At 38.4% G+C, this 15,174-nt stretch overlaps 1 protein-coding gene across 2 annotated transcripts in view; it reads left to right on the top strand.

Moving 5' to 3' along the window:
• The window catches only part of CDH2 (cadherin 2), a 232,976-nt gene that overhangs the window by 11,417 nt on the left and 206,385 nt on the right, over positions 1–15,174 (top strand). For both annotated transcript variants that reach the window (XM_061597668.1, XM_061597658.1), the window contains exon 2: positions 12,042–12,156. In XM_061597668.1, the coding sequence (XP_061453652.1) occupies positions 12,042–12,156 (115 nt within the window). The remainder of the gene's footprint in view (positions 1–12,041; positions 12,157–15,174) is intronic.

The following is a 15,174-nucleotide window of genomic DNA, read 5'->3' as shown; positions in this document are numbered from 1 at the left end:
CTGCGGTGGCCAGGAGTGCTTTTGCACAATTAAGATTAGTGCGCCAACTGTGCCCGTTCCTTGAGCCGTCTGATCTGGCCACGGTGACACATGCCTTAGTTACATCCCGTTTAGATTACTGTAACGTGCTCTACGTGGGGCTGCCTCTGAAGACTGTTCGGAAACTTCAGTTGGTGCAACGTGCTGCAGCCAGAATGTTAACTGGGGCTGGTTACAGGGACCATACGACTCCCCTGTTACAAAAGCTCCACTGGTTGCCACTGTTTCTGGACACAATTCAAAGTGCTGGTGATGACCTATAAAGCCCTATACGGCTTAGGTCCAGGCTATTTGTCAGACCGTATCTCCCTATATGAGCCTGCCCGGGCCCTGAGATCCTCAGGAGAGGCCCTTCTCTCAATACCCACATCCTCACAAGCACGACTAGTGGGGACACGAGATAGGGCCTTTTCGGTGGCTCCCCTGAGGCTTTGGAATTCCCTTTCTAGGGAGGCAAGAATGGCCCCCTCCTTGCAGTCCTTCTGTCAGCAAGCAAGGACTTCTTTATTCCAACAAGCCTTTGGAACTGAAGGCTGTTAAGGACAGGGCTTGGAGGGTGCTGCATTGCTATTGTCTAATTGTATTATTTTAAACTGAGTTTGAATTATTTTAACTGTATGTATGAATGGTTTTAATACAGTAAATAGTTTAATTCTATTTTAATCTAGACTTTTGTATGTTTTTAATTATATGTGTTCTTTTATCTGGAAGCCGCCTTGAGTTCCAGTTTTGGAAAAAGGGCGGGGTAAAAATAATGATAATAAATAAATAAATAAATAAATAAAAGTTTTACACTGAGAATGGTTAATACAAATAGAAAGACTCTCCAATGTGATATGTCATCACCTGCCAACAATGTCCTAACACATTTTTGGAACAGTTTGGGTCAAAGCTATTAATTGGACTGCCTCCACCCATATCATATTGCTTGCACTTTAAGCAGTAGTGTTTGGCATAGTGGGACGGCAGTGGTCACCTAACCTCTGGTCAGCCATGTTGCTGCTAATTACTAGGAGGTAGAGGGGAGGTGCAAGGTGTTGCTGAGGTCAGTGCAGTGCAAACACACTCAGGGAGCCAATCAGGTGCTCTTATTGTTGTATTTGTACTTTGCCCATCCCCCTCTACTTCCCCAAAGGCAACAGTGCTATGACCGACTGGACATCAGAAGAGTGCTGCTGCCCTGCCATGACATCCACTTCTGAGTTTAAGATGTGTTTGGGCTGCTCTCCTGGTGTGTGTCTCCCCCCCCAGTTGGTAAGGTGGGTGCTGAGGGGAAGAGGTCCTTCTCTATGGTGACCCAATGAAGACCTTTTTTTTTTTCTTCATTTGGTTTTCCAGGCATGATGTTTTTTAGCCGGATGATGGTCTGGTTGAATTAGCGTTGTTGGAGGTGGGGTTGGCTCTGATATATTTGTGTGTATGTGCATGAGAGAGAGAGAAATGTTGCTGAATTGTACTTTGAGCTTCAAAAAATTGTTTTGTTTTATTTTATTGTAAACTGCTTTGGACCAGGCATTTGCCCAGAAATGTGGCCTAAAATAGTGTTAATTAGTTGATTAATTAAACTAAGGGCTATATAATAAAGGTTTGTTCTGGAGTCCTGTATTTGACACAGCCTTTCAGACATTCAGTGTTAATGATACTTTAACAAAATGTAATAGGAAGCAAAAGGCATTCTATACCTTTCAGCCTTCGGTAGCCTAACACTGAAAATAGCTAATAGAAAAACAAAAGAAGCTGAACATGCTTTATGAAATTTTCACCCATGTGAAATCTGTTACTCTGCCTTAATGTATACCTAGAGATAAAGGGTTGTGGTGTAAGCTACAATACAACTTGCAATATCATTTATGTTTGTACCAAATTATTGCTGTACTATCCCTGTGTGAACCACAGCTATATATCTTCTCCTAGAGAATGGAAAGAGTATTGAGTTAACTACGCTTTTTAGAGTTTGATATCCTTGCGTTTTTCACTTTGTAAGTATCTTGTGACACAGATCATTTTTTTTTAAAAAAAAATTGAAAGTCCTGCTGCTTTGAAAAGCTCCCCATGGGGGGATACACTAGCCTTTTCTCTATAACCCTTCAGGAATGTGTTATGTCATTAATATGTTTTAGTCCTTTTTTCTAATTCTAGATGAAGAAACTAGTTCTGCCTGCTGGTATTTCAGGGTTTAAGACTTGGACATTATTACCTATAGATTCAGCTAATTCCAAGCGGCTTTTATAACCATATCTCTCAGCATGCGCAGCTGTACATGCAGACCTGGGCTCTGAAAGTGCTGTTGTCAAATGAAATAAACCAAGGATAGTGCATACCATTTCATTTTTGTAAAGCTGACCAATCAGTTTAACTGTAAGAATTTCTCTTTTTGTATTTTGAAATCGGTTCATCTCTTATGTCTAAGGGATCTGTTTTGACAAACTTCATTGTTTAAAATTGACTGCCTTGTCCACAACGCATTTGCACTGATGGACGCCTCCACTGACTTCAAGAGCTTTGAATCATTAAGAAAAACAAGAGCTGCATTTAATTTAGTTCACAGAGCTCATTATTTACAATTGTAGTAGTGCACACGAGCTTCAACTGGGGTGAGAGTTTCAGTGCACTCAGGAAATACATCATGTAGACCTGTGGCTCAGTAAAGATCTATTTTCTTTCTTGATTTTAGGGGAAATGGCAATGTCCTCACTTTCACTGGCATTTATTGTAAAGGTTAGTACTAGTAGTGATGTTCAAATTAGGCTACTTATATCAGTAAAAAACTTGTTGGGGAAACCACATAGAAAAATATGAGATGAATAAAAGGTTCAGTGTGGAGAAGGGACCTTCCTCCCCCCCTTATAACATATAATTAGGCCAACCAACAATGATTCCCATCTGCTTCTGAATCTGCCCCTCATTAATAATTGGCTAATATAATGGAAGCATTGTAACAAAGACAGGTGTTAATGCTAATAGTAATTTAAGAAGGGACTACAGTACCCCATTCAAGAAAGGATTGCTGTCAGAGGTACTTGCCAACAATCTTAGAATCTTCATGAAGGGTGTTTGGTATATTCTTCACAGAACAGCACCTCTCAGAATGCATGAGGAGAAACACACATTTGAATGTGACCCTCCCATTCTTATTCTTATTATTGGATTTATTACTTGCCCTGTAGTTCCCAGGGCATGTCACGACAGTATAAAATACATGATTAAAAACTGTTTAAAACAAATTACAATCACAACTAGAGAGGGTCCTAAAGACATACATCTCAAGTGTCAAAAGCCAGGGTGAAGAGGTGCATTTTCACCACCTCTGAAATCTCTTTGCTTACAAAATCTCTTTGTATACTGAAAAATTGACAGAAGGCTGTCCAGAAACCTAGAATTAGGAGTGAGCAGTGAAGTGGCCAAGTTTGCTGATGACACTAAATTGTTCAGGGTTGTTAAAACAAAAAGGGATTGCGAAGAGCTCCAAAAAGACCTCTCCAAACTGAGTGAATGGGCAGAAAAATGGAAATGCAATTCAATATAAACAAGTGTAAAATTATGCATATTGGAGCAAAAAATCTGAATTTCACATATACGCTCATGGGGTCTGAACTGGCGGTGACCGACCAGGAGAGAGACCTCGGGGTTGTAGTGGACAGCACGATGAAAATGTCGACCCAGTGTGCGGCAGCTGTGAAAAAGGCAAATTCCATGCTAGGGATAATTAGGAAAGGTATTGAAAATAAAACAGCTGATATCATAATGCCGTTGTATAAATCTATGGTGCGGCCGCATTTGGAATGCTGTGTACAGTTCTGGTCGCCTCATCTCAAAAAGGATATTATAGAGTTGAAAAAGGTTCAGAAGAGGGCAACCAGAATGATCAAGGGGATGGAGCGACTCCCTTACGAGGAAAGGTTGCAGCATTTGGGGCTTTTTAGTTTAGAGAAAAGGCGGGTCAGAGGAGACATGATAGAAGTGTATAAAATTATGCATGGCATTGAGAAAGTGGATAGAGAAAGGTTCTTCTCCCTCTCTCATAATACTAGAACTCGTGGACATTCAAAGAGGCTGAGTGTTGGAAGATTCAGGACAGACAAAAGGAAGTACTTCTTTACTCAGCGCATAGTTAAACTATGGAATTTGCTCCCACAAGATGCAGTAATGGCCACCAGGTTGGATGGCTTTAAAAGAAGATTAGACAAATTCATGGAGGACAGGGCTATCAATGGCTACTAGCCATGATGGCTGTGCTCTGCCACCCTAAGAGGCAGCATGCTTCTGAAAACCAGTTGCCGGAAGCCTCAGGAGGGGAGAGTGTTCTTGCACTCGGGTCCTGCTTGCGGGCTTCTCCCAGGCACCTGGTTGGCCACTGTGAGAACAGGATGCTGGACAAATGGGCCACTGGCCTGATCCAGCAGGCTCTTCTTATGTTCTTATGTTATGTTCTTATTACAAGTTTTCTAAGTAGAGGGACATTTTGGGTGGTATTGAATGTTAGTCCTGTTCAGAGTAAGCCCATGGAAAATAATGAACATGACTAACTTAGGTCAGTTAATTTCATTGGGTCTACTGTGAGTGTAACTTTGTTGGATACAACTCTTTGGGTCTAGGTCACGTTTCCCTATGTGCATTGTGAAATGGTACAGGCCCATTCAAACTTTCATGAAAATTTGAATTGGCTTTAACAGTCTGAATGGAAGGATTGGACCCTAAAGGATTGGTTGCTTCAGCAGTGAAGCAGCTCAAACTGAGAGCTTATATAGATGCTGGAGGCCATACCCTTTCCTGGCTTAGCCAGGCCTGGATCTAGATGGTTACTTATACATACTTCCCTCTGGTCCTGAGTAGCCTTATGTACAGCTAGCTTTACTGGCATCCCTGAAATTCCCACATGGTTCGCCATGTGCTCCTCTGGGGAGACAACAGGAGGTCTGAGGCCAGGAAGTCATCATGCATCTGGTATGGAGACCTCTGGCCCTGGAGTGGGGAAGTCTGTATCAGATGGCTCATGTGGATTCTTGGTGATGTGGAGATGTGTTGGAAGGGGATCCTGCTCCATCTACCCTTCCTCCTAGGAAACCTCAGTTTCAGGTCTGGGCAGGACTGAATCTTGACATCTACCCATCTGGGGAAATAGTGTGGCATTTGTTTGTTGTTTATTTATGGCATTTTTGTTTTGCCCAGTTAACAATGTCTTTGGGTGGTCCACAAATTTAAAAGCACTAAAATACAAATGTAATCAAAACTGAAACCAATCACTATCTATGCTCTGTGTCTTAGTGGTGTGGCTGCATATGGTTGCCACAATCAACCAGATGAGTTGCTAATTACAAAATAACAGTTAATTATTATTTTTTAAAATGTAAAAATATTGTCACATTGGATGAGATTATTTTCCTCTCAAGAAAGCTGGTCTATTTGTCTAAGCACTGACATATTTTGAAACAATCTGCTTTAGTGAGATAACACACTGAAATGTAGATACAACAAGTAATTTAACTGAAGAATCAGTTATTTCCATCCAGCTGAGTGACCACTGAGAAATTTTTCTCATCTGGAATTGTTGGATGGATCTACATTGGTAGAATAGCAGTTCTCTATTATTTAAAAGTAATTAGATAGACTGATGTCGCAAGATTTATAAAATAATGATTAAAATGGTTTGTAGTTGTAAACCCACATTAATGTTATGTTCTTGAATTTAATGCTATACAAATAGTGAATAATGTTCGGTATTATAAAAAAAATACCAGAGAGAAATAGGAACTAATTTGGTTGGTCCTATTTCTTAGCAGAGATATAAAAATACAAGCAGCAGACTGAGAATAAACCAGCCCCACCTTTCTCTATATAAACAACAACAGACACAATCTTTTAGGTAAAAGAAAAGAAAGTTTACTTACGACCTCATGTGCTAGGAACATAGGCTCTAGCTTAGAAGAAAGAAAATATAGAAGTCTCAGTCCATCTTGGTGTTTGTATTGATGCTCTTAGCAGAGAGCATCATGCCATGCGGCCTCTCTCAAAAGTAGGAAGATCAGCAATGGAGAATATTAAAAAAAAACCCAGGACAAAGGAGGAGGAAGTCAGGTAAGTAACCCCACCCATTAGGAAGTTACATCATGGTAAAACAGGTACATGGGATATTCCCCAAATATCCCTTAAAGGGAACATGCAACATTTGCCTATTCCAACAAATAAAATATGTGTTTTTCATTATTTTGAGTAAAAGTTGAAATGTTCTTTTAGCAAGCAAAATTGCATTGTAGCTATATGTGATTTGTACTGGCTAGCTGTGATTTAATGTTAATCTAATTAGAGTTTATTGGTTGGTAGAGTTGGTTTCAGAAGAAACATACACCAACTAGTTGTGTGTCATCTTTCTAGTAAATTTGTTGGCCAATTTGTTTTAGCTCTTTTTCCGTAATAGTATTTCACTACCTATCCTGTGCATTTGACTAGTTAGCTGCTTAAAGTTGCTTAAATGTTTACAGAATTGATGCCGATTGGAGCAATCCCATACTTCTAGGAAGGCTGGATGCTGGACTGCTTCATCCTGCAGATCTCTCTCCTAAGGGTTGGAGAGGGAAGTCCACAATGAGAGACTCCCCTGGTACAGCCATGTAAAACTCATCGTTGTCTGTTACTTGCTGTCTGTGCTCAGAGAACAGTGCAGTTAGGAGTATAGTGTGTCGGGGAAGCTGTGGATTTCCAGGATCCTAAGTCTATTCAGTCCCTTGGCATGTCCCAAGAGACCACAGACACATGCCAGCCCTTAAACTGGTGTGTTTAAGTCTCTTCTATTGCTGGCAATGGGAAGGGTTTTTTTTGCGGAGGGGACAAGGGAATTGGAAAAGCTGCCCCCACCTTCCATCTTTTCTTTGGGAGCCAGCAGGGCTGTGGATATGGAAGTTGAACTTTCTCACTGAGGGAGACAAGATTGCTCTGCCTGGGAGCAATCTGAAGCTCCTGGGAATAGCAGCTGAGGAAGAGCATTGAATTCTATGGCTGTCACTCTCTGCAGATGAAAAGAGGGGTCCACAGATGCAGATGGATTTTCATAGTTTGGAGGTCTCCTCAGTTTGTTCACTGAAAATTTTAGCATCACCATCGATCTGTTGAGGTGCTCTGAGTGAGGAGGTTCCAGAAACGAGGTGTCAGGGGAGTTTTGGAGAAGGAAGTGGATCATCAGGATCCTAAGCCTCCTTGGTCTGAGGACACATATAGGCTGCAGCAATATGCCAGACCTAGAGCTGGCATATTTAGTTCCCTCCGATTGTTGTCAATAGGATGAAGGAAAAAGTTGAAAAAGCTACAGACACCACCTTTTACCCTGGCCATAGTGAAATGGGGCGACTGGACGTGGTGGTGGCTTCACCGTGTCTCTTCCCCGGTGTGAAACAGAGGACTGCTCTGCCCATTGCCAATGGTAGCAACATTAAGAAAGGTTGATGTTAGTTATAAAATGGGCATGACTTGTTCACATTATGAACAGTTCACCTAATAATCGTCTTGTTTGTACATAAAAGAGACGGTGTAGTGGTTAGAGTGCTGGACCAGTTCCTGGCAGACCAGGATCTAAATCCCCACTAAGCCATAAAGCTCACTGGGTGACTTTGGGTCAGTCACAGTCTCTCAGCCTAACTTACCTCACAGAGTTGTCACAAGAATAAAATGGAGAGGGGGAGAACTACCTTGAGCTCCTTGGAGAAAAGATGGGATGGAAATGTAATAAAACATAATAAACAAACAATTAACGCTGCAGCCCTAAGCATGTGTACTCAGAAATATGAGTTCATTGGGGCATATTCCCAGGAAAATGCATGTAAGATTGTAGCCTAAAATTTTTATGTGCCTATCAGGCATGGGTGTACACAGAGATTGATGAATAGTTGTAATATTAGTTTGACTAATTAGTTTGACTAGCAAGATGCTTTTCCGTCACTGCGGGTATGAGCTAAAGTTTGGGAGTGTAGTGGGCTGGTATTGTGAGGGATGTTCAATAAAAACTGCCACTGAGGGCTCTGCATTGTACGTAGCTTTATCAGGGGTTGGAGGATGTTGAATTGAGCCATGGGCCCAAGTGTTCCCTCCTCATCACACCTCTCCTTTCCTTGTGTGCATAGCTTAGTACAGTATTTCCTGTTTTAATCAAACTATAGTTTGCTGTTATGTCTGCACTGGAAAACTATGGTTTGAGTGAATGCTCCATTCCAGGATGAAAACATCCTGGTTTACAATCCTAGTTTGAAGGGATCACTCAACCATATTTTATTAGTCCAGATGTAGTTTCAAATGATATGGGATTATAGGAAGGACAGTGTTCACATAAAAGTGCACAACTAAAAAGTGCAGAGGCAACCATACCCTCTTCCAACAAAAACTACTTACATTGCAAGACATAATGATGTCAGTAGAACAATAGCTGGAACCACATGCAGTAGACATAATTTTTATCAGACTTTTGCACCATTACGACTTATGGCGACCCTATGAATCAGTGACCTCCAAGAGCATCTGTCATGAACCACCCTGTTCAGATCTTGTAAGTTCAGGTCTGTGGCTTCCTTTATGGAATCAATATAGAAGTTCTAATTCTTTGAAATGTCCTGTCTGGCCTAGCAAACTATCGTATCTGATGACAATATTTTTGATAACAGTATTTTTGTTTCAATTACTTTTGTATGAAAAGAGAATAGTTCTTAGGTCTATACAATTAATACCTTCTTTGCCATATAAAGGTGACATTTAGGGTACACTAAGATATTTTTCATGGTCAAGATGAGAACATGTGCAGTAGCACTGATGTCCAGTGTCTGGTAGGATTGTATTGTGGTCTGCATTTCAGGGCCTTTTCAGAACCCATTTATGTGGGCCTCATCGTTTAACTACTGTATATCATTAGTAGTGTCAGTAGAACTATCACTTGCATTTTAATTCATTCATGGACATTTCAGTGACTATAGAAAATGTAATGTATGATCATCTAGGCCTGTTGATCAGAGTTATGATGGATTTTTGCCTTGGCCTTTATACTAGAGCTTCCCACTATGATTAGACAATGCAAGCCTGTAGGGAGTTGAGATTTTCTTACTTTTAGATCCCAGGGCCCACTTACAATTTATAGTTGCCATGTGAAGCCCATTTAAATTGCCTCATAGAGTTTATCACTGCTTAACTGTTGTATGTAGCGTTCACCTACTTTCTGCAATTTACATGCTACTACAGATGTCCAGATGCTTGTAGTGCAGTCTACACAAATGCATACACAAATGGTTCATCATAAGATGATGATTTTCATGAGGAACTATTTAAAATGGCCTTTCTATACATAGTGTAATGTGTACACTTGCCACAATTCTCTTGCTGATAGGAGGGCAAAGTTTGGTTTGATTCGCTTCTGGAGAAAGAAGAAAACAGAGATTCACACCCAGCAGCAAAAGTTGAGCCAAGTTTCTTGCAGTGGACTGGCAGGAAGTACTCTCAGGTTGGCACTGCTCCACAGCTCAGTAGTTGAAAAACATAACCTTACTCTTGTTTTTATGGTTTTGCCAGGATTTTGTAAATTGTGGTCTTATATTAAAAGTGCATAATTCCTATGAAAGATTGGTGGATTCTTATAAATCTGTATAGACGTCTTTATTAGAAAGGACATTTAATCAACAATTTTCTCAATTGGTTCTGGGGGACAGGGGAAATTGTTTTTAAGATCTCAACATTCTTCATTACTTTATAGTCAGGGAAGAAGTTGGCATCCTAGACAGAAATGAGTCCTGTTCTAATAAACTTCAGCTTCCTTTTTATTATGAAGATTGCAAAGTTTGATATTCAATTGTTTTGTTATGACATGAATTTTTTTTAAAAAAAAGGTGTGGTGATGAGGCTTAATACTCTTTAACTGAACTTGAAATGACCCAGATTGTGTTGTGATCCGAGATGCAGTTTTATTTAATTTCAAATGCAAAACACGAGAGGCAAGGCATTGTCAAAGTTAGAATCTATGATTCCTCTCATGTTTATGGCCAAAGAATCTTTACAATAGACTGCATTTGGGAACAGAGTGCTCTCTTTTGTTTCTGGGAAAAATTGAGAGGTTGCAAATGAAAGCATAAAGAAGCCTTTTTATTCATGTCCCCAAAGTCTTTGTCTCATTGACCATTGTTTCAGTTTATAAGAGTTGTTTTAGCAGATATAGCATGCTGGAAAGGCTGACTAATTCCCATGCGCATTAGTGCAGGCTTGTTAAAATCCTGTTATCTAATCTGCTGCCCACCCAGGATTTATTTGTTTCAAGGGTAGCTGCAATGGCTGCTTTTTCCTCCTTCCCTATTAGTTACATCAAGTTTGCTTATTAAATTATGGAATCTGACAACATTTGGGGCTGAAGAACCCCCCACTCTGATTTTAAGGGTTTATCACAGTTGTTGTTTAGAAATAGCACAGTATTTGACCATTTTCTAGAATTACAATTTAAGAAAATCATTTACATTTTGTTAGGCACAATAGTCTTACTACATGTAGGTGCCTAAGGTTGTTCAGTCAAATCTTGCGTGCATCTTAACACTAATGTGACCCCAAAATACTTGAGAAGTGGAAGACCCTTCACTAAAAGCGTTTACCTTAATGAAATGTATAATATCACCCCGTTAGGTTTATGAAATTCAGTATAGTTTGGGTTGTTAAATTGTACTATGTTGAATGTTTTAACGAGGTAAGAACAAGAGACAGCATGTAGATCAACAATCTTAAATTAAAGAAAGCCTTCAAGTCTTGGTGTTTGTTGCAACCAGTCTCATTGGCTTATCACTGATAGTTCAGAGGACTATTTGAGTGTTTGTATTCAGGAAACTGTTTAGATATGAATGATTTAAGTTGTGCTGTAAGATGACCCAAGAGTTTGTTACTGTTTACATTAGTTTTAGTAGATTACTATTACTCCCAGTTGGGGATGGAAAGATCTGTCCATTTTGGTTGTCTCAGTTTCTCATTTTTCAAATTTTAAATTCAGTTCTCCACATTTCTACAGCAATTTTTTATTATTAAAATTATTTTAATTTTAAAAATTCTCATGAAAATTTGCTAGCATTTTAGTGTGAATTTCTCCTAAAATACATTTTTGTAGGCAGTTTGGACTATTGTACACATTTTTGCAAGCCATTTCTCGTCATATAATGCATTTTTGCACATTTAATTTTCACTCATATGTTTCCCCTAATATATGCATTTTTGTAAAAATTGACTGGCGAATTGCACCGCAAAATTCTAATAAGTGCAAATTTCAAAGGATGGCTGTGTTTTAGTTCTCACATTGTTTCAGAAAGTGAGAATTTGATAGATTTGGCTTGAAATGTGAATTGACTCGAAATTCTCGCCCATCCCTACTCCCAGTAGTGAAAATGCTGCATGAAAATACTTTTTTAAATTAAGAAATTATAGTTTATTAATGACAACAAAGCAGGGTGGGTGGGGTTTTGGGGTGGGTTTTTTTTTGGTGAATTGAATAACTATTCCTCAGTAACTGTTAGAATTGCATTAAAATATGTATTTGTGAATGAGTACAGATTCATATTTCTGTACTTATTCAAGCAGGCAGATTCTGAACTCTGTCGACAGGTGTAGTGAGCATGTTTTGAATTGGCTGTTAAATCTCTTGAATGCCTCAAATTCATATCTGACAAACTTGGTAATCAGTTTTGTGTAAGCTTTATTTTTATTTGAAAGAATGTATTTCTCTCCCCCACAATTCAACTTCAGGCCAAATGACTTTTAGTTGAAGCATTCAGTTGTTTAAAGAATCAAGATTGTGTATTATTTAGATCTTACTAGACAAGTGGGATTTGTTCTTTCTATACCAATTATCAAAAAGATTAACCCTTTGCCCCCAGAACTCTCATTGCAGCAATTTAAAAACAAAGAGGTTGTTTGTACAAGATACTAGCAAAACCACAATTTATGCCAAGTGTAATGTTTCTTGACTGGAGTTGCAAGTAGTACATAAATTTTGTCTTGCATTTCAGGCACCTATAAAGGCAACTTGTGAAGAAGGCACATTATGCAAGACTGGATTTCCTGAAGATGTTTACAATGCAGTCATATCCAGGGGAGTACATGAAGGACAACCTCTTCTGAATGGTATTGTTGCATGTGACATTTAGTTTCTTATATCTTATCTATAAATTAGTTCTGAGTGACATTGTTTAATTCTGTAAATAACACAAGAACCCCTTTTTACTTCAGTTATATTGCATGATTTCCCCAATAGGCTGTGGTTTGGGGATTGAGGAATGGGGAGGTAGAAATGATTGACCATACGTATAACTTACAAACCTTACCATTGAAATACCTTTGAGTGATGTGAGTTTCTGGATGCCTCCCCCAGAGTATTCCTTCAGGACATAACTCAATGAAAGATGGGTTTATTGTAATACTCTTCTGTTACTCCACTTGATAAGGTTGTTATGTGAATTCTTGATCTTGAAAATTACAGGGACCTTTCTTATCCATTACTGGGAACTGCTAAATTTTTTAGAAAAAACTGTTGTGTCCCCAAATCAGTCCCATCAGTGTATCAGAAGTAGAATTTGCCTTCAATGGGGCAGGGGTGGTACTTGTAGAAGGATAAAATTGTATAAAGTCTATTTCTCTTCTCTTCTCTCCTCCCCCCCATACTGAGTGTTTTGTGCACTTGTGAAAGCCTTTTATGGGTGCTATATTGTCTAATTCTGCCACATGGCAGGCATATCCTATTTATGGATTTTTAAAGCACAATTTCAAGAGAGACATAATGCTACAAATATTATTCCTCCCCCCACCCCGAATAATTCATGCTTATATCTTGTTCTAAAGACAACTTCTTCATGTTTGTTTCTGGCACTTGCATTAGGCAGAAAAGTATCTGCAATGTAATGTAATAATTACCAAGTTGTCATATGCGAAAGCTACCTGTTAGAGATGCAGGCAAATGAGGGTCTCTTTTAAAACTCCCTTAATGCTTCTTTTCAAATGGCATCATGACCAGAATTAGAACAAAAAGACCTGCAGTTCCCATTGCTTCAGTCTTGAATGCCTCAGAAATTGGTAGAAATCTCCATAAACACGAAGATCTTAAAAATGAAAATTGGGGTCTTATTTATTTCTGTTCTGTGAGAAACACATACCGTATGAAGTATTATAGCTAATACTTTATTGCTAGACATATTTTGCTATATACACATATTATATATTTGGGTGTAATTTTAATTGTCAGCGGAGGGCTTCAGAATAAGAATAATGTATTAATTTTGTTGTTTTATAAGCTGTGAATATCATAGAAATTACTTAGTAGCTAATTTAAAAATTGTGCAGCTGATCAAGAGGATTAGTTTCAGTGAGTTTCAAATTTATCTTAAATAAAAACTAATTTGATGCCATCCATTGTTTCCCTTTTCTAAAAGTATTGCAACATAGATCAAGTCATTAACATAAATGAAAAAGATTTTTAAAATGAAGTTGCAAATCATCAAATTGATCCTTGAAACAAAAGCCTTTATCTGTATTTAACATTCTATTCAGCACTATATTCTGATAATTATATTTTTACAGACCTGCCTAGTGTTTTCATAACAATAATTGAATCCCAAATGCAAGAGGAATTTATTGGTTTTAGTTTATTAAAATACTGACTTAATAAAGTACTTCTGTGCTTCATTTAAAGCAAGCAAATATATTCAATATTTTTGGTTCACTAATGAGTACCTTTCAAAAACGATACAACTACTTGGAATATAATTCAAAACTAGTTTCTTGATACGGGGAATTGTGTTACTGTTTTTCTGTTTTATTATGAATTGCTAGTGTTCACACTAAGTAATATTCATAAACTGGCACAGAAGTTAGGTGCTACATACACCCATCATATTACTCAAAATAGTAGTTTCTTACATGTTTATGAAAGAATGAATCCTCTTGATTTTGTTCATGTTTATGTATGAGTAAGTATATCCTTGAGCCTGTCGTCTTTAGAAACCTTGCAGATAGTTTGCCCACAAAAAATGAACTGTTCCACAAAATTTATACTGGTTCATCTGAATTTGTGACCTAAAAGCAAAAAAGGACCAACTTTGGTAAACCTTCTCTTCCTAGTTTTGTGGAGGTATTCCTGGTGAAATCCTTTTCTCAATAAGAACTTTGAGAATATCTCCACTGATTCCAAATATTATGTTAATCATAAAATAGTTAATATTTGTAGCATTATGATGACATAATGCTTAACCATGATGCAGCATTATATCTGAATATCTAACCGTGGGTAAGGGCTGGCCACAAACCAGAATGTGAAACTATAGTGTGAAGTAAACCGTGGTTTGTGTCATTATGGCTAAGTGTTACATCTGTACTGAGCAAACTTTGGTTAATGTCTGTCCAAGTTCTCTGCTGGACACCTTTTCAGGTTATTCCTGCAAGCCTCACTGGTGTCTCTGTATACACACTTATATGGGCAGGGTTTAGCTCAGCAACCTAAACCAGGGTTTCACTGGATGCATTCAGACATAAAACTAAACCACGATTTAGCATTACAAGAATAAGCCTCAGATTCACACTTCCCCTTCCTCCTCTGGCACAGCCATGAGGAGTTTTGAAGCTTTGACTTACATATTAGATTAACTAAGTGGATCAATCTTAACTATTGTATGTTGAAACAAATCAGCATCAAATCATACTTTATGAATCTAGCTTGTTTCAATTAACCATAGTTAAGATTAATAGCAGTTTAGGGTTTAGACAACACATGAAACTGTGGTTAATCTAAAACAGGAGCTTCCAATCTTCTTGTGGCCATGCCAGAGGAATAGAAGGGGTTTGAGCATGTTAGCCTAAGACTTGTTCTTATAGCACTAAACCATGGTTTAGCACTGTATCTGAACGCAACCACTGTATATTTGGATTCTTAACCAGGATTAAAGCAACAATCCACAGTTAGCATTAACCACAGCAAGTGTTTTATTTGTATTGGACCCATAACTGAGATATTTTTTCCAAAGGTATCACCATTGCCTTTCTTTATATCCAAAGTGGACATTTCTGAAATTACCAAGTATCTCCTTATAATTATTTTCAAATAAATAGTTAGGATATAGAATGATGTCTACTAAGACCAGAACACAGGTACCT

The sequence above is a fragment of the Rhineura floridana genome, chromosome 1 (genome assembly GCF_030035675.1).
Source record: "Rhineura floridana isolate rRhiFlo1 chromosome 1, rRhiFlo1.hap2, whole genome shotgun sequence".
NCBI classification, from domain to species: Eukaryota; Metazoa; Chordata; class Lepidosauria; order Squamata; family Rhineuridae; genus Rhineura; species Rhineura floridana.
The sequence above is the reverse complement of the archived record's forward strand: the minus strand, read 5'-3'. Positions and strand labels throughout refer to the sequence as shown.